Source organism: Carcharhinus amblyrhynchos, chromosome 17 (genome assembly GCF_965287045.1).
Source record: "Carcharhinus amblyrhynchos chromosome 17, sCarAmb.v2.hapA, whole genome shotgun sequence".
Lineage (NCBI taxonomy): Eukaryota > Metazoa > Chordata > Chondrichthyes > Carcharhiniformes > Carcharhinidae > Carcharhinus > Carcharhinus amblyrhynchos.
Window position 1 is genome coordinate 56829606 of NC_137340.1, and position 20605 is coordinate 56850210.

At 46.1% G+C, this 20605-nt stretch overlaps 1 protein-coding gene across 1 annotated transcript in view; it reads right to left on the bottom strand.

Moving 5' to 3' along the window:
* Nucleotides 1-20605, bottom strand: part of nt5c2a (5'-nucleotidase, cytosolic IIa) — a 140893-nt gene that overhangs the window by 106893 nt on the left and 13395 nt on the right. Inside the window, exon 3 of the mRNA XM_080206010.1 lies at nucleotides 1302-1408. Within this exon, the coding sequence (XP_080062136.1) occupies nucleotides 1302-1393 (92 nt within the window). The 5' untranslated portion in view covers nucleotides 1394-1408. The remainder of the gene's footprint in view (nucleotides 1-1301; nucleotides 1409-20605) is intronic.

A 20605-nucleotide genomic window follows, 5' to 3' on the forward strand; every position in this document is an offset into this window, starting at 1 on the left:
GATACAATTCACAGTGGGATTTATAACGAGCAGATCAGGGAGTAAATGACCTATTTCTGTTCCTATTCCTAACATTATATACAAATCCCTAGGCTCAGTTTGCACATTTAAATTCAGATTATGGTCAAAAACAGTTTATTTTAATGTGTGTTCAGCTGTCTAGCAGAGAAGATTAATCAGATTGTACCTCCATCACAAACCCGCTTAACACTTTTGAAAGCCTTTAGAATGGTTGTTTATTCTTTAGTTAAAAAGTACTGTATGGAAGTTATTACAAACACTCCTGTGATGGGCAAATTGTAAAAGGTGGAAGGTAATTAAAACAAAGACAAAAAGACCTTGACCTGAAATGTTAATTCTGTTTCTCTCCCTACAGATGTTGTCAGAGTTGCTGAGTATTTCCAACGCTTCCTGTTTTTAGTTTCAGGTTCTTCCCTAATCTCTGCAGTGACAGCTGCCCTCAGGTAGCAGTATACAATTAGCCACTTCACAGGGTTTCTGATCACTACTCAGTAAACTATGTTAACCAGCAAATGCATGAGCATGTTGGACAGAGGGCAGGACTAACCAGGTTGCAGTGTCTTCCACAATTGCTGACTGTCATATGTGTCCTGATTCACCACGGGCTTCCAGCACCCAAGCCACTGTATCACTGCAAGGATTATGGGTGAACAGCAGTGCATTTTCATATCATTCTGTCCCTCCTACATCACAAGCAGTCTCTCTATGGAACTGACTAATCCTAGAATCAAACATTTCCCTTTGAAGGGCCAGGTACAGGCCCGCTCAATCTCAGCAACATAACCTTCAGATACTATTAGCTCGCCACAATTTCATAGTCACACACCTGACTGAACACACTCACACTAACCTCCCCTGTCATCACAGTCTACATCCAGAGCTATTTTTTTCTGATTGTTTAGCAGAGAAAATAATCTGCAGCCAAGCAATTCTGGTAAGCTGTTCTTCTCACAAAATATTGACTGAGCCGAGATGAATGGTACAAAGTGCTGCTAAATCCATCCCTGAGCTTTCAACTGTTGCTGTGCTTAATGACCAGTGGTTGCCCATTTGTGGATAACCTGGCCATGTTGTTTAATTCTGAGATATCCAATGCTCTTGGACTTGTTTGAAACCTTGTGTCCAAGTGGTCTTTCTGATTCCCCTAGCCCGAGATACCTGGATAGGCTTCCTGATGCTCATGCCTCTCTGTCACTTGCATCCCTCCCTCAACATACAAATGTCAATGCCTCATCTCTCAAGTAAATGTCTCTCAGGTACAGCAATTCACTGCTACATACCGGTGGTAAGCTTCACGTCGGTATTTCTTCATGGTACTGCCATCCATGGTCCCAGAGAGGTCAGCATTGAGTTTCTCACTCCACGAGCACATATTTGCTTCTGTAATCTGAAATGGGGAAGGGGCAAAGGAGAGGGAGAAGATGAGAGAAAATGCCATTGCATAGCAGAAGAACTAGCAGAAATTTCTGGTCAAAGCTTCAAGTTTTCAGAAACACTGGACCCAAATAGGTGAGGTTCTCCAAGCAGATAACTATTGATCTGTTTTGAATAATTCCAGCATCTCACTATTTTGTGATGACCATAAGGATTGTAGCTGCTCAATAGTTTACTCCAAACATCTGATGAAGCCAAGCTAAATAACAGACCCAAGATGTGATTGCTGTCCTATCCCAGAAGTCACTGACACCTCCAACCTCAGACACAGCAACAGTTCGAGAAAACTATTTAATTTAATTACAGCTCTCTGGACAGTAACCCATTATCAGGGGCGGTTAATTGCACATGGGCAGATGCACACAGGTCATCACTCAGTCACCACATTGGTGTTAAAGTGGTATACAATGCACAAGGAAGGGCAAGGAACAAAGGTTCCCATGTCTGGGATTAACTAAAAACAAAATACTACAGATGCTGGAATCAGAAACAAAAAACAGAAAATGCTGGAGAATCTCAGCAGGTCTGACAGCATCTATGCTATCTGGACTCAAAACGTTGGCTCTATTCTCTTCCCACAGATGCAGTCAGACCTGCTGAGGTTTTCCAGTGTTTTCTGTTTCCGTGCTTGGGATTAACCACTTTGTTCTCAGTCAATCATTTCTGGTTGTGACAGAGGATGGATGAACTTTATTATAGAGCCAAACAAACCAGTAACCTCCCAATGAATGTGGAAAATGCCCATTTGATGCAACAATGAGGGACCCAATTTCAACTCTCTTAAGTCACTCAAAATCCATTCGCTTACGGTCCCTGCAGTACTATGCATGCAAAAACCAATAAACTATATCAGAACAATGGATCTGGTGGCAATATTGAACCTTGCAACAGGCCTGGTTGTCAGACAGGATATGGACAATAAGCAGCAGTCACTGTGGTTACATATCTTGGAAACACAGCATTAGCAAGCTGAACTTGCAGCTGCTGTGTCTGAATTAGAAATACCTGCGTTGGAAGAGAGACAGAGTCAAAGCTGTCCACATCCCCTGTCTACATCAACGGGGACGAAACTTTTAGGTGTTTTTAGATCACCAACAACCTGTCCTGGTCCTCCCATGCCAACACTATCTTTAAAGAAAGCCCAACAATGCCTCTACTTTCTCAGAAGACTAAGAAAATTTGGTATGTCAGCTCTCAACAACTTTTACAGATGCACCATAGAACGCATTCTTTCTGGTTGTATCACAGCTCGGTATGGGCTCCTGCTCTGCCCAAGACCGCAAGGAACTACAAAAGGTCGTGAATGTAGCCCAGTCCATCACACAAACCAGCCTCCCATCCATTGACTCTGTCTACACTTCCCACTACCTTGGCAAAGCAGCCAACATAATTAAGGACCCCACACACCTCGGACATTCTCTCTTCCACCTTCTTCTGCTGGATAAAGGATATAAAAGTCCGAGGTCACGTACCAACTGACTCAAGTGCAGCTTCTTTCCTGCTGCCGTCAGACTTTTGAATGGACCTTCCTCGCACTAAGCTGATCTTTCTCTACACCCGAGCAATGACTGTAACACTACATTCTGCACCCTCTCCTTTCCTTCTCTATGAACGGTATGCGTAGTCAGTATCACACCCAAGAAACAATACTTTTCACTGTATGTTAATACATGTGACAATAATAAATCAAATCAAAAATGGTGATTTGATCTTAATGGTTAAGTGCATATTTCTAAGCGTTGACATTTGCTGATCTCTGCCCAGATGACAATCACAACACGAAGGAGTTACAAATATTCTCCCAGGCTGGTACGTTAGCAGAGGAATTAAAGGGCACACACGAGAACCAAATGTTATTGCCACTTTGGCACTGCAGGTAAAACGTATTCTTACCAGATGTCGCCTCAGCCTCAATAAACCCACGGAGCTGTGGGCCTAACTGCTTTGATGGAGTTCATGCCTCATTCCTCCATTTCAACATACAGAACTAAATCAGGGTGCATCAGACCGGGCCCACAGCTGGACCGGGGGCCTGCCAGACCGGGCACGCCGCTGGACCGGGGGGCCTGCCAGACCGGGCACGCCGCTGGACCGGGGGGCCTGCCAGACCGGGCACGCCGCTGGACCGGGGGGCCTGCCAGACCGGGCACGCCGCTGGACCGGGGGGCCTGCCAGACCGGGCACGCCGCTGGACCGGGGGGCCTGCCAGACCGGGCACGCCGCTGGACCGGGGGGCCTGCCAGACCGGGCACGCCGCTGGACCGGGGGGCCTGCCAGACCGGGCACGCCGCTGGACCGGGGGGCCTGCCAGACCGGGCACGCCGCTGGACCGGGGGGCCTGCCAGACCGGGCACGCCGCTGGACCGGGGGGCCTGCCAGACCGGGCACGCCGCTGGACCGGGGGGCCTGCCAGACCGGGCACGCCGCTGGACCGGGGGGCCTGCCAGACCGGGCACGCCGCTGGACCGGGGGGCCTGCCAGACCGGGCACGCCGCTGGACCGGGGGGCCTGCCAGACCGGGCACGCCGCTGGACCGGGGGGCCTGCCAGACCGGGCACGCCGCTGGACCGGGGGCCTGCCAGACCGGGCACGCCGCTGGACCGGGGGCCTGCCAGACCGGGCACACCGCTGGACCGGGGGCCTGCCAGACCGGGCACACCGCTGGACCGGGGGCCTGCCAGACCGGGCACACCGCTGGACCGGGGGCCTGCCAGACCGGGCACACCGCTGGACCGGGGGCCTGCCAGACCGGGCACACCGCTGGACCGGGGGCCTGCCAGACCGGGCACACTGCTGGACCGGGGGCCTGCCAGACTGGGCACGCCACCGGAAAAAGCACACTACTCAACTCCCAGGTCCGCAAGGCCAGGCACATCATTGGACAAGGGGTCCACGTGCATTAATTGCACAAATAATTTCTCAGTTAAAGACGAGAGGTGCCAACGCTCAAATTCCAGGGTCTCACTCTAATCATTCACCAATTAATCACTGACCCTTTCCACAGGCATAGCAGGAACGGAAGCGAGCAGGATAAGAGAATGCTCACCTATTACAGATACAAATTAAAAGGTACATTTAGAAACATCAGGGAGTTTTACACTCTGCAGCACTCATTGTCTAGAAAGAAAATGAAAGTGTAATTTAATACAGAGTCTCAGCACAGCAGAAAGAGCACTGAAACTTTCACATAAATCATTCTGTGTGCAGAAATAGACAAATTTGACAATTGAACTGCACACAGCAACATCCTTTGCTGAATGATCACTTCATTATATCTTGGTGGCGATGATCGAGTGAATGCTTGTTGGCCAATGCACCAAGAGAGCTGTTCAAATAATGACCTGAATTTTCCAATTTCCACGAGAACAAGTGGCTGCTAATTCCAATCAAAGCCTGTATTTCCTCAGTACCTGAGCTGCAGTGACTCACTCAGCTGCCTTACAACTCACACATTGCTCTTCAGTATCTGTTTTAACTCGGGGCAGTGCCAGAATTAAATATTTCTGTTTTGGGCAGGACATTGGGCAAGTTCTCACCTTCTAATAATGCCACTTGATCTTGAACATTTACTGGAACAGGTTATCAGGATTCAATATCTTGTCTGAAGAAATAGCAGCCTCCTCAGAACTGCCCTCGTCTGTCTGCTAAAACTCGACATCAGGACTCGAACTCAACTTTCCAATTCCAGCAGGAGGCTGGACTGTCATTCACATAATGACGAATAGCACCATACAATGAAAAGTCACATCCAATGTACTCGCCATCTGTCGGAGACAGTACCTGAAGTACAGCCTGATCCACACATCTCCCAATGGTTCAAATGTCAGCTTCTTGTCAAACATAGCTCCATGTACTCACTCATGTTACTAACTCCTATTAAACTGTCAACAGATCTTTCCCCACCAAGACACATGGTTTCCAATTCGTAACATATCCTTCATTCGAGACACAAGCATTTCAGAAAGTTCAGTACAAAGTCTCAGATCCGCTGGGTCAAAGTACAATGTCCTACACTGCCTTCATTTCAGTTACAGCATACCAAGTTTGTTTTACAATTCAAATTTAACCATAGTGGAATTCAAACTCGGAACCCTAGGCCGTTGCTCTGAGTTCTGATTTACCAGTTCAGTTACCCGTACCACTAGTTGGCGGTTGGTGACTAGTGGAGTGCTGCAGGGATCGGTGCTGGGGCCTCAGCTATTTACCATTTATATCGATGATCTGGAGGAGGGGGCTGAGTGTAGGGTAACAAAATTTGCTGATGACACAAAGATGAGTGGAAAAGCAAATTGCATGGAGGGTGTGGAAAGTCTGCAGAGAGATCTGGATAGGCTGAGCGAGTGGGCGAGGACCTGACAGATGGAGTATAATGTTAGCAAGTGTGAGGTTATCCACTCTGGCAGAAATAATAGTAGGAGGGATTACTATTTAAAGGGTGAAAAGCTGCAGCATGCTACGGTGCAGAGGGACCTGGGGGTCCTTGTGCATGAGTTGCAAAAACCCAGTCTGCAGGTGCAGCAGGTGATCAGGAAGGCGAATGGGATGCTGGCCTTTATAGCGAGGGGGATAGAATAAAGAAGTAGGGAGGTCTTGCTGCAACTGTACAGGGTACTGGTGAGGCCGCAGCTGGAGTACTGTGTGCAGTTTTGGTCACCGCACTTGCGCAAGGATATTTTGGCCTTGGAGGGAGTACAGAGAAGGTTCATTAGGCTGATACCGGAGATGAGGGGGTTGGACTATGAAGAGAGACTAAATAGACTGGGTCTGTACTCATTGAAGTTTAGAAGGATGGGGGTGGGATCTTATAGAGACGTATAAGATAATGAAAGGGATGGATAGGGTAGAGGTAGAGAGATTCTTCCCGCTCAGAAAGGACAGCAGGACTAGAGGGCACAGCCTCAAGATGGGGGGGGCGCAGTTTAGATCAGAGTTGAGGAGGAACTTCTTCACTCAAAGGGTGGTGAATCTCTGGAATTCTCTGCCTGTTGAAGTGGTGGAGGCTACCTCGCTAAATATATTTAAGACGCGGGTAGGTAGGTTTTTGACAGACAAGGGTATTAAGGGTTATGGGGAGAGGGCGGGAATGTGGAACTGAGCCACTTCAGATCAGCCATGATCTTATTGAATGGCGGAGCAGGCTCGAAGGGCTAGATGGCCTACTCCTGCTCCTATTTCTTATGTTCTTATATAGTCCACAAGAGGAAGCCTCGCCTACTGGTGTTCCCAGACAGTCTCCCATCCAAGTACAAACCAGGCCTGAGTCTGTCCTCTCTCCACCCCAGCTGGAAACCACATCCAACAGGCTCATCTACCTGCAGTTAGAAAATCAATGTTAACTTCAATTTCAGAAGCTGGAATGCACAAACCCTCAAAAGAATCAACCAGGACAGAGAACTGCCCTTTGCTAAAATCAGTGAACGCAGGCACTTCAACACTGGGACTCCTGCAGGGCAGAGCCATCAAAAAGCAGATGATGGGCAGCTGAAGGAAGGTAGCAGTGGTTACACCTTCTTTTGGAGAGGAGACCTCACACATCAGATCAGAACACATGGAATTGGATTCACTATCAAGAACAAATTCATCAATCAACTCAGAGCTCTCTGTCAGCATCAACAAGCACTTCATAACCCTCTGTTAACTTGCCAAGAACCTGCAGGCAACAGGTCACGAGTGTCTATGTCCCCAACCCTTGATGCCACTGAAGAGTCCAAAGGCTTCTACTCCACTTTGGACACCATATTTTCCAACATTCCAAAGGAAGACAAGTCAAAATCATTCATATTTACAACAAACAACACAACTCCAGGGCAACCGCCCTGTGGAACACCATTGGAAACACTTTATCATTCTCAGAAATATCCATCAACCATTACCCTTTGTATCCTGTCGCAATTTCGGATTCAACCTGCCCCTTTCCCCTGTATCATATGACATCTCACTTTCTTGATTAGTCTGTCACATTGGACTTTTGTCAATTGCTTACTGAAATCATGTAAGCATTTACACAGATTTTAGTAAATGCTTACTGAATTTAGACAAAATCCCACTGCACTACCCTCATTAATCCTCCCTGCCGTTTCCTCATAAAATTCTATGAAGTTGATCTTCCCCTAACACCATGTTAACTATTCCTGATCAATCAATGCCTTTCTAAGTGACAGGTTACTCTGTGTCAGAATTGTTTCTAATAACTTGTCCACTACTGAAGTCAGAACTGACCGACCTATAGTTTTCTCAACTTTTTTTAAATAATGGTACAAAATTTACAGACCACCAATACTCTGGGACCTCATCTCTATCTAGTGAGAATCTAGTTCCACTGTCATTCCACTGTCACTGGAGCTGGCAGCTCCAGCTCTGAAACGTGGCTTTCCAGTAGCTCCAACAGGAGACACTTCCTGCATACATGGTCACCTGTGACACTGGAAGTGCGCCTAGCTTCCCACATCAGAGGAGGAGCACTCCACATGGGTGCACTGCCCTTTCGTGACTTTCCTTTACATTACTCCTTTTACTTCCTCTAGTTTAGGTTTATTAAAGACAGTTACCATTGACCAGAAACCGAACTGGATTAGCTATATAAATATTGTGGTAAGAAGTGCAGGTCAGAGGCTAGATATTGTGCAGGGAGAAACTCACCTCCTGGCTCCCCAAAACCTGCCCACCATTTACAAGACACAAGTCACGTGTGTGATACAATACTCCCCACTTGTTTGGAGGAATGCAGCTCCAACAACACTCAAGAATCTCAACACCACCAAGGACAAAGCACCCCACTTGATTGGCACCACATTCACAAACATTCATTCCCTTCACCACTAACGAATAGCGGTAGCAGTGTATACCCTCAAGGGAAACTAGGAAGTGTCAATAAATGCTGGCCAGTCAGCAACGCCCATGTCCCATCACAAGGTTCCTTAGGCAGCACATAACCAGTACCATCCAGGTCAAGGGCAGCTGACACATGGGAACACCACCAGCTGGGAGCTATCCTCTAAGCCACTCACCATCCTGACTTAGAAATATATCAGCATCTCTTCATTGTCATTCAGTCAACATCATGAACTGCCTCTCTACTGGCACTGTTGATGTACCACATCACATGGAGAGCAGTGGTTCAAGATGGCAACTCACCATCACCTCAAAGGCAATTAGGGATGGACAATAAAATGCTGACCTAGTCAGCAACACCTATATCCCATGAAAGAATATTAAAAAACTTGATGATTCTAAATTAACTATACATGCGTAGACAGTATATGGGGTGGGAGCAGTTCCGGACACCACAGCTGTGGAAAGCCTTAAAGCAGAGTGCCATGTAGATTTACAAGAATGATAGCTGCACTCCAAAGATTAAATTAGGGATTATACAACTAGGGTTGTATAACGTGGAATTTAGGTGATTAAGGGATGATTTGATCAAAGATTTCAAGACATTAATGAGAACAGATTGGATAGAGAAAAACCAGTTCCCCTGGCTGTACAGTACAGGACCAGGAAGCATAGACAGAAAATTATAGCCAAAAGAGGAAACAGTTCTACACTGAAGAGTTAGCAGAAGTTTGGAAACTCTCTTCTACAAACGGCAATTGAAGCTAAATTAATGATTAATTTTGAATTAGAGATTGAATGTTAACTAGGGATATGTAGAAAGGGCAGAAAAACAGCCATTATCTTACTGATCAGACATGTGAGGCTAAATGACCTCCTTTTGTCCCAACACGGGATTAACAGCCATTTGAGAGGGGGACTGAATATGGCTTGTACCCATGGGATCAAATTACAGCGAATGTCAGCAGATTCAGGACGAGGGAGGGGGTAAAGAATTTCACAAGCTGGACTGTAAACAAGAGCCACGTGGACCCAGCTATCAGATCATTGTCAAACAACTGGTGGTTGGCCACAGCACTGGACAACTGTTTGTTAGCAAAGGACAGAGGGCATGGTGAAATAAACCAGGGAAATATATTTCCACTAGTCAGCGAGTAGGCAACTTGAGGGCATCAGGCTCATCACAAGAGAGCAAACAGAGTGGTCAGCAAAACAAGTTACTTATTAATTTTTATATCGCAAATTTTCAGGACATGAAATACCCTACATGCAAGAGGTAGTAAGTAAAATCCATTCAGCAGCTGCAAGTCTTTCTCTAGAAAAGACCAAGGATTTCCTCTCAGATATCTTTACGGTTACCCTGTCAAACCCTGTCATAACAACTTTAAAGAATATACTTTACCCCACTTGTGGGGGGGAAATGAAAATTAAGGGCCTTAAAGAATCAGTCAGGACAAACTCCTTTACCCAGAGTGTACGAGAATGTGAAACTCGTTGCACAGGGAGCAGCTGAGGCATATAACACAGATACATTAAAAGGGAAGTTAGTAGATAAACAGAGAAAAAGGAATAGAAGGATATGCCTCTTCCAACCCTCTAACGCTCCCAGGTTTGGCATTATTCTCCAATCCCAGCCTCTTGCACATCCACAACTTGAATCACTCCACAATTGATGGCTGTGCCTTCAGCTGCTGTGAATCTAAACTCTTAAATTCTCTCTCTACTCCTTTAAAGCGCTTATTAAACCTACCTCTTTGACAAAGATCTCGGTAATATGGCCGAATATTCTTATATGACTTCAAATCCAATTTTATTTGAGCTTCTGTGATGCACCAGGGGTGTTTTGTTATGTTAGAGGCACAATTACAAATACCAGTCAGTTGTTGTTGATAGGATGATGTGGCCCAGGTTGCAAGAGGCCTGTATGAGCACTAGCACTGGTATAGACCAGTATGTAAATTTTTATAATGTAAATAGTGTGTAATTTTAAATTTATTTGCAAATAAAAGCGTTCCTGGCAAAGGGGTGGGGAGTAATCAGAGTCCATCAGACAGAAACCATATTTCAGCCGTGCCTTTCCCACACTGGAAATTTAAAAAGGCAAATGCACATGGAATACAGAGCAATTTGATCCACTGGATTAAAAATTGACCTAGTTGTAGGAGACAGTAGGTTATGACAGAAGGCAGTGTCCAGTGGTGTACTACAAGGTCCCCTATTATTTATAATTTATATAAACAACGTCAGCAACTATGTGGGGGGTAGGATTAGCAAATTTGTAGATGACACAAAGATTGGCTGGTAGGTTAACAGTGAGGCAAATGTGAGCTAATGCATTTTGAAAGGTCTAGTACAGATAGGAATTTACAGTAAAGGCAGAACGCTTAAGAGTATTGACAGGCAGAGTGATCTGGGTGTACAGGCACCCAGGTCATTGAAAGTGGCAACGCAGATGGAGAATTTAGTGAAGACAGCATATGGCATGGCTGTCTTCATTGGCCAGGGCATTGGGTTTAAAAATTGGCAAGTCATGTTGCAGCTTTATAAAACTTTAAGTTAAGCCACACTTGGAATATAGTGTTCAATTTTGGTCACCACACTACCAGAAGGATTTGGAGGCTTTGGAGAGGGTACAGAAAAGGTTTACCAGACCAGGATGTTGCCTGGTATGGAGGGCATTAGCTATGAGGAGAGGTTAGAGAAACTTGGTATTTCTCACTAGAACAACGGAGGTTGAGGGGGACCTGATAGAAGTCTACAAGATTATGAGGGGCATAGACAGAGTGGATAGTCAGGAGTTTTTTCCCCCAAGGTGGAAGAGTCAATTACTAGAGGGTGTAGATTTAACAAGCAAGGAACAAGGTTTAAAAGGAGATGTATGAGTCAAGTTTTTTTCTTACACAGAGAGTAGTGGGTGCCTGGAACTCGTTGCCGGGAGAGGTAGTGGAAGCAGATACGATAGAGACATTTAAGGAGCATTTCGACAAATACATGAATAGGTTGGGAATAGAGGGATACAGTGCCCTGTAGAGGGTTTTAGTTCAATCGTGCAGCAGGCTTGGAAGGTTGAAGTACCTGTCCCTGTGCTGTAATTTTTTGTTCTTTGTGGCAGTGTGTCTTGGGCTACAGAAGCTGATTTGATTTATTATAGTCACATGTATTAACATACAGTGAAAAGTAATGTTTCTTGCGTGCTATACAAAGCATACCATTCATAGAGGAGGAAAGGAGAGAGTGCAGAATGTAGTGTTACAGTCATAGCTAGGGTATAGAGAAAGTTCAACTTAATGCAAGGTAAATCCATTCAAAAGTCTGACAGCGGCAGGGAAGAAGCTGTTCTTGAGTCAGTCGGTACGGGACCTCAGACTTTTGTATCTTTTTCCCGATGAAAGAAGGTGGGAGAGAGAATGTCCGGGGTCAGTGGGGTCCATAATTATGCTGGCTGCTTTGCCCAAGGTAGCAGGAAGTGTAGACAGAGTCAACAGATGGCAGGCTGGTTTGTGTAATGGATTGGGTTACATTCAATCTTTTGTAGTTTCTTGCAGTCTTGGACACAGCAGGAGCCCATACCAAGCTGTGATACAACTAGAAAGAATGTTTTTGATGGTGCATCTGTAAAAGTTGGTGAGTTGTAGCTGACATGCCAAATTTCTTTAGTCTTCTGAGAAAGTAGAGACATTGGTGGGCTTTCTAAACTATAGTGTCAGCATGGGGGGGGGGAAACCAGCACAGGGTTGCTGGTGATCTGCACACCTAAAAACTTGAAGCTCTCAACCCTTTCTTCTTCACCCTCATTGATGTAGACAGGGGCATGTTCTCCTTTACGCTTCCTGAAGTTGATGACAATCTCCTTCATTTTGCTAACATTGAGGGAGAGATTATTGTTGCCAGTTTCTCTCTCTCATTCCTGTACTCTGTCTCGTCATTGTTTAAAATCTGTCCCACTACGGTGATGTTGTCAGCAAACTTGAAAATCGAATTAGAGGGGAATCTGGCTACACCGTCATAGGTGTATAAGAGTATAGTAGGTGGCTGAAAACACAGCCTTGTGGGGCACCGGTGTTCAGGATGATCATGGAGGAGGTGTCGTTGCCTGTCCTTACTGATTGTGGTCTGTGAGTTAGGAAGTTCAGGATCCAGTCACAGAGGGAGGAGCTGAGGCCCAGATCAGAGTTTGGGGACGGGTTTTGTGGGAATGATGGTGTTGAAGGCTGAACTATAGTCAATAAATAGGAGTCTGACAAAGATGTGTTGGTTATCTAGGTGTTCTAGAGTTGAGCACAGGGACAACAGGGAGATGGAGTCTGCTGTGGACCTGTTGCAACAGTAGGCAAACTGTCATGGAACTAGGTAGTCTGGGAGGCTGGAATTGATTTGCGCCATGACCAGCCTTTCAAAGCACTTCAAAATGAATGTCAAAGCCACCAGGCAATAGTCATTAAGGCATGCTCCTTGTTTTTTTTTTAGGTACAGTGATGATGATCGTCTTCTTGAAGCAGATAGGGACCTCAGATTGTTGTAGAGAGGTTGAAGATGTCTGCAAATACCCCCAGCAGCTGATCCACGCAGGATCTGAGTGCCTGTCTGGGTACCCCATCCGGGTCAGTCACTTTCCATGGGTTGACCTTCAAGAAAGCTGCCTTGACATCTGCAATGGTGACCCCAGATACAGGTTCCTCCAGGGCTTCTAGGATGGAGGACATGCTCTCACTAATCTCTTGCTCAAAACAGGCACAGAATACATTGAGCTGATCAGGGAGAGGTGCGTAGGAGTCGGCAGTTTTATATGACTAAACTTCTAGCCTGTTATTTCTTGCAGACCTTGCCACAGTCGGTGGGGTCTGTGTGGCCAGCCTGGGATTCTAGCTTGATCCGTTACTGTCGTTTGGCATCTTTAATGGATCTCCTTAGATCATATCTGGCTTTCTTGTATAGGTCAGAGTCACCTGACTTGAACACTTCAGACCGTGACTTCAGCAAGCAGTGGATATCCCTGTTCATCCGTGGTTTCCGGTTGGGGAACATGCAGATTTGTTTCTTTGGCACACAGTCTTCTACACACATACCAATGAGGTCAGTTACTGTAGTGACGTACTTGTTCAGACTGGTCGCAGAGTTTTTAAATACTGACTGGTCCTCTGACTCCAAGCAGCCCCGTAGGAGATCATCCAATTCCTCAGACCAACATTGCACAACTTTGATGGATTCTCCTGCTTCAGTTTTTGCTTGTAAGCCGGGAGCAGGAGCACAGCCTTGTGACCTGATTTGCCAAAGTGTGGGCAGGCGATAGATTGGGAGGCATGTTTGAGATTTGTGAAGCAGTGGTCTGGCATGTTTGGGCCTCTGGTGGAACAGCAGACGTGTTGATGGTATCTTGGTAGTACGCTCAAACGTAGCCTGATTGAAGTCCCCGGCCACGATGAGCAAAGCCTCAGGACGTTTCATCTCAAGGCTATTTGTAGTTGTGTATATTTCACCCAGCGTGGTTTTCACGTCCGCATGGGGTGGGTGGCACTATAGCATCAAGTATTCTAGGTCTGGGGAGCAGAAACTTGCCAGTGTTGCTATCTCTAGGCAACACGAGGTGTTGATTAGTAAGCAGACCCCACTCCCCTAGCCTTGCCCGAAGCCACTGTACGAGACAGATGGAATGATGAAACGGGCAGATAAGTGGCAGATGGGATTTAACCCTGAAAAGTGTGAGGTGTTGCACTTTGGAAGGAATAATTTGACAAGGAAGAATTCAATAAACGGCATGACACTAGGAACTTCTGTGGAAACAGAAAATAAGAAAAGAGGCCACTCAGGTCTTCAGGTGTGCTCCACCATTCATTATGATCACAGGTAATCCTCCAACTCAATAGCCTGATCCCACCCTCTTCCCTTATCCTTTGATCGCCTTCATCTGAAGTACTTTATTCAAACTGCTTCTGCTTCTTGAAAACATAGAAAGTTTTGCCCTCAACTGCTTTCTGTGGTAGCGAATACCAGGGTCAAGAAATTTCTCCTCATCTCTGTCCCAAACGGTTCACCCTGTATCCTCAGACTGTGACATGTGGTTCTAGACACTCCCACCATCTGGAACATCCTTCTTGCATCTATCCTGTTTAGCCCTGTTAGAATTTTACAGGTTTCAATGAGATTCCCCCTCATTCTTTTAAACTTCAGCAAATACAATCCTAACCACCTTAATCTCTTCTCACACAAAAATCCCACCATCCCAGGAATCCTTCTCTGCACTCTCTCCAGAGTAAGAACATTCTTCCTCAGATAAGGAAACCTAAACAGCGCACAATATTCCAGGTCTGACACTGGGAAGTTCCAAAGAACAAAAGGACCTTGGTGTGTTCGTCCATAGATCTCTGAAGGCAGAAACGCAGGTAAATAGGGTAATGAATAAGGCATATGGCATACTCGCCTTTATCAAACAGGGTATAGATTACAAAAGCAGAGAAGTCATGATTGAGCTGTACAGAACTTTGGTGAGGCCACTGCTAGAGTACTGTGTTTAGTTCTGGTTGCCACATTATAGAAAGGACATAAACACCCTGGAGGGGGTGCAGAGGAGATTTATCAGGATGCTGCCTGGGGTGGAACATTTAAGTTATGAAGAGAGATTGGATAAGCTTGGGTTGTTTTCATTGGAGCAGAGAAAACTGAGGGATAACCTGATTGAGATGTTCAAGATTCAAAATGGACATGGACAGGGTGGATAGGGAGCAGCTGTTCACCTTAGTTGAAGGGTCAGTTACGAGGGGCACAAGTTAAAAGTGAGGGGTGGGGGGCTTAGGAGGGATTTGAGAAAAAACTTTTTAACTAGAGGGCAGTGATGGTCTGGAAGGTGTTGCCTGGGAGGGTGGTGGAGGTGGGATGCCTCACATCCTTTACAAAGTATCTGGATGAGCGCTTGGCACGCCATAACATTCAGGGCTACGGGCCAAGTGCTGGTAAGCGGGATTAGGTGGGTAGATCAGGGCCTTTCATGCGTTGGTGCAGACTCAATGGGCCGAAGGGTCTCTTCTGCACTGTAGTATTCTGTAATTCTGTGTGACCTGACCAAGGCCCTATATAATCGCAATGAAGTGGAGCTGCCGGCGTTGGACTGGGATAAGCACAACACGAAGTCTCACAACACCAGGTTAAAATCCAACAGGTTTATTTGATAGCACAAGCCACAAGCTTTTGGAGCACTGTCACTTCATCGCGTGAGTGGAAGTTCTGTTCACAAAAACGGCATATAAAGACAAACTCAATTTACAAAATAATGGTTGGAAAGCAAGTCTTTACAGGTAATCAAGTCTTGAAGGTACAGACAATGTGAGTGGAGAGAGGGTTAAGCACAGGTTAAAGAGATGTGCATTTTCTCCAGCCAGGACAGTTAGTGAGAGTTTGCAAGCCAAGTCATGGGGGTTACAGATAGTGTGACATGAACCCAAAATCCTGGTTGAAGCCATCCTCACGTGTGCAGAACTTGGCTATCAGTCTCTGTTCAGCAACTCTGCGCTGCCGTGTGTCATGAAGGCCGCCTTGGAGAACGCTTACCCGACGATCAAAGGCCAAATGCCCGTGACCACTGAAGTGTTCACCAACAGGAAGAGAACAGTCTTGCCTGGTGATCATTGAACGGTGCTCATTCATCCGTTGTCATAGCGTCTGTATGGTCTCCCCAGTGTACCATGTCTTGGGACATCCTTTCCTGCAGCGCATCAGGTAGACAACGTTGGCCGAGTTGCAAGTGTATGTACCGTGTACCTGGTGGATGGTATTCTCACATGAGATGATGGAGGGTGGTGAAAAAGGCATAGGGAACACTTGCTTTTATCAAATCAAGGCATAGATCACCAAAGCAGGGAAGTCACGTTGGAGTTGTATAGGGACTTTGGTGAGGCCACAGAGAGAGTACTGTGTGCAGTTCTGGTCGCCACATTATTAGAAGGATGTGACTGCACTGGAGGGGGTGCAGAGGAGAGTCACCAAGATGCTGCTGGGATGGAACATTTAAGTTGAGAAGAGGTTGGGTAGGCTTGGACTGTTTTCGCTGAAACAGAGAAGACTGAGGGGCAACCTGATCAAGGTGTTCAAGATTACAAGGGACATGGACACAGTGGATAAGGAGCAGTTTTTCCCCTTAGTTGAAAGATCAATCACAAGAAGACATAGGTTCAAGATGAGGCGCAGGAGGTTTGGGGAAGGGGGTAGGGATGAGGGGAAAATTTTTTTACTTGAAGAGTGGTGACGGTCTGGAATGCAATGCCTGGGAATGTGGTGGGGGCAGGATGCTTCATATCCTTTAAAAAGTACCTGGATGAGCACTTGACACATCATAACGTTCAGGGCTATAGACCAAGTGCTGGCAAGTGGGGTTAGGTGGCTAGGTCAGGTGTTTCTCACGCCAATAGAAACTCGATGAGCCAAAGGACCTCTTGTGCACTCTATGATAGGCATGATGGACTAAATTACCTTCCTCTGTGCCATACAATTCAAAAATACATAACAAAATATCCCAAGGGTAAGGAGTTTGGATGGGGAGGAGTTTGTTAGGTGTGTTCAGGAAGGTTTCCTGACACAGTACGTGGATAAGCCTACGAGAGGAGAGGCTGTACTTGATCTGGTGCTGGCTAATGAACCAGGACAGGTGTCGGATCTCTTGGTAGGAGAGCATCTTGGGGATGGAGATCATAATTCTATCTCCTTCACAATTGCATTGGAAAGAGATAGGATCAGGCAGGCTAGGAAGGTGTTTGTCTGGAGTAAGGGGAAATATGAAGACATTAGGCAGATAACTGGACGAATAAACTGGAAGGAGGCGTTCTTGGGGAAAAGTACAGAAGGAAGGTGGCGGATATTCAAGGAATGTTTGACTGGAGCTCTGCACGATATCATTCCAATGAGACAAGGAGGTTTTGGTAGGGCACGGGAACCGTGGTGCACGAAGGTTGTGGTGAACCTAGTCAGGAAGAAAAGGAAAGGTGTATAAAAGGTTCAGAGAGCTAAGAGATGGTAAGGATATAGGAGTATAAGGATTGTAGAAAGGAGCTTAAAAAGGAAGTTAGGAGAGCCAGAAGGGGTCATGAGAAGGCCTTGGCAGCTAAGATTAAGGAGAACCCCAAGGCCTTCTACAAATATGTAAAAAGTAAAAGGATGAGAAGAGAAGGGATTGGACCTATAAAAGGTGAAGGGAGAAAAGTCTGTGTGGAACCGGAAGAAATGGCAGAGGTGCTTAATGAGTACTTTGCCTCGGTATTCACGGTGGAAAGTGATCTGGGAGGTTGTACTACAGGTTTGTGGCAGTCTGAAAAGATTGAGTACGTGGATGTTAAGGAAGAGGGTGTGTTAGAACTTTTAAACTCTATCAAGATAGACAAGTCACCGGGACCGGATGGGATGTACCCCAGGTTACCGTGGGAGGTGAGGGAAGTGATTACAGAGCCCCTGGCGATGATCTTTGCATCGTCGATGGAGACGGGAGAGGTTCCAGAGGATTGCGGATGTGGTTCCTATTTTCAAGAAAGGGAACAGGGATAGCCCGGGAAATTACCGACCAGTGAGTCTGACCTCAGTGGTTGGTAAGTTGATGGAGAGGCTTCTGAAGGACAAGATTTATGAACATTTGGAGAAGTTTAGAACAATCAGAAATAGTCAACGTGGTTTTGTCAAGGGCGGGTCGTGCCTTACGAGCCTAGTTGAGTTCTTTGAGAATGTGACTGAACACATTGACAAAGGAAGAGCGGTAGACGTGGTTTACATGGACTTCAGCAAAGCGTTTGATAAGGTCCCGCATGCAAGACTTCTTGAGAAGGTGAGAGGGCATGGGATCCAGGGGGCTTTGGCCTTGTGGATCCAGAACTGGCTTGCCTGCAGAAGGCAGAGAGTAGTTGTGGATGGGTCTTTTTCTGCATGGAGGTTGGTCACCAGTGGAGTGCCCCAGGGATCTGTTCTAGGACCCTTGCTGTTTGTCATTGTCATAAATGACCTGGATGAGGAAGTGGAGGGATGGGTTAGCAAGTTCGCAGACGATACGAAGGTTGGTGGTGTTGTGGATGGTCTGGAGGGATGTCAGAAGTTGCAGCGGGACATAGATAGGATGCAAGACTGGGCGGAGAAGTGGCAGATGGACTTCAACGTGGATAAATGTGTAGTGGTCCATTTTGGCAGGTCCAATGGGATGAAGGAGTACAATATCAAGGGCAGGAGTCTTAGCTGTGTTGAAGAGCAGAAGGATCTTGGGGTCCGGGTCCATAGGACCCTTAAATCGGCCTCGCAGAAGATGTGGTCAAGAAGGTGTATGGTGTACTGGCCTTCATTAATCGAGGGATTGAGTTGAGGAGTCGGGAGGTAATGCTGCAACTTTATAAGACCCTTGTCAGGCCCCATTTGGAGTACTGTGTGCAGTTCTGGTCGCCTCACTATAGGAAGGACGTAGAGGCTATTGAAAGGGTACAGAGGAGATTTACAAGGATGTTGCCGGGATTGGGAGGCATGCCTTATGAAGATAGGTTGAGGGAGCTGGGACTCTTCTCCCTGGAGAGATGAAGGTTGAGAGGCGACCTGATAGAGGTTTATAAAATGTTGAGAGGAATAGATAGGGTGGATTCTCAGAGGCTATTTCCCAGGGCTGAAATGGTCGCTACGAGAGGACACAGGTTTAAGGTGCAGGGAAGCAAGTACAGAGAAGATGTTAGGGGTAAGTTTTTCACTCAGAGGGTGGTGAGTGAATGGAATCAGCTGCCGTCGGTGGTGGTGGAGGCGAACTCGCTGGGGTCTTTTAAAAGACTTCTGGATGAGTATATGGGATCTAATGGGATTGGGGGTTATAGATAGGTCTATGGCTTAGTAGGTATACAAGTGATCGGCGCAACTAGTGGGCCGAAGGGCCTGTTTGTGTAGTGTTCTACGTTCTATGTAAAAATTGATCAGGTTGGGCCCCTACCATATCTCTTGATATAGAAGCACAGAAGATAGGAACAGGAGTAGGCTATTCGGCCCTTCAAGCCTGCTCTACCATTTAATATGATCATTTACAAAGTGGTATAATGGTTAGCACTGCTACCTCACAGGAACCCAGGTTCAATTCCAGCCTCGGATGGCTGGCTGTGTGAAGTTTGCATGTTCTCCCCATGTCTGCATGGGCTTTCTCTGGGTGCTACCATGTATTTTCCCACTTACTCATCTTGAAGTCTCTATATCTTCCTCACCACTCACATTCCCAGCGCATTACTTTTGGTTCCCTCATCCAAATCATTAATATATTGTGCAAACAACTGGGGCCCAAGCATTGACCACTGCCACTCCAAAAGACCCATTTGTTCCAACTCTGTTACCTGTCTGCAAAGCAATTCTCAATCTATGCCAATATATTACCCCCAATTCCACATGCTTTAGGCTTGCACACTAACCTCATACATGGGACTTTATCACAGGATTTCAGAGATCCAAATACACCACATCTACTGGTTCACACTTATCTATTCTACTAGTTACATTCTTAAAAAGCCCCATTAGGCTTATCAACCATAATTTCCCTTTCATAAATCCATGGTGACTTTGTCTAATCCTGTTGATATTTTCCAAATGTCTTGTCATTACATCCATTATAATAGACTCTAGCATTTTCCCTACTAATGTTAGGCTGACCGGTCTGTAATCCTGTTTTCTCCCTTTTTAAATAGCAGGGTTACCTTTGACTCCTTCCAATCTACTGGGACTGTTCCAGGATTTCTGAAGATGACAACAAACACATCCACTATTTCCATTACCATCTTCTTTAGAAGCCTGGGGTGTTGGTTAATCAGTTTTCAATGCTATTAATTTCTCTAGTACTCTGTTTTTACAATATTAATCTCCTTCTATTCCTCCTTCTCACTAGACCTTAATTTCCTAAGAACTAAGGAACTGTGGAACTGGGGCACGACAGATCAGCCATGGTCTTGTTGAATGGCGGGCGGGCTCGAGGGGCTGGATGGCCTACTCCTGCTCCTATTTCTTATGTTCTACCATTTCTGGGAAGTTATCGGTGGCTTCCTCCATGAAGTTGAATTGCTCTGCCATTTCCTTGTTCTCTATTATAAGCTCTGATACCTACCTGTATCAAATGTTTCACTAGGCAATAAGCTTCCCCAAGTTAATTGCTAAAGCACAGGATTGAATACAGAGTAAAGCTCCCTCTACATTGTCCCAAACACTCCCAGGACATGTACAACACGGGGTTAGATACAGAATAAAGCTCCCCTTACACTGTTCCCATCAAATACTCCCAGGACAGGTACAGCACAGGGTTAGATATACCAGGACTGGCTCCTGCATACCAGAAAGTTCACAT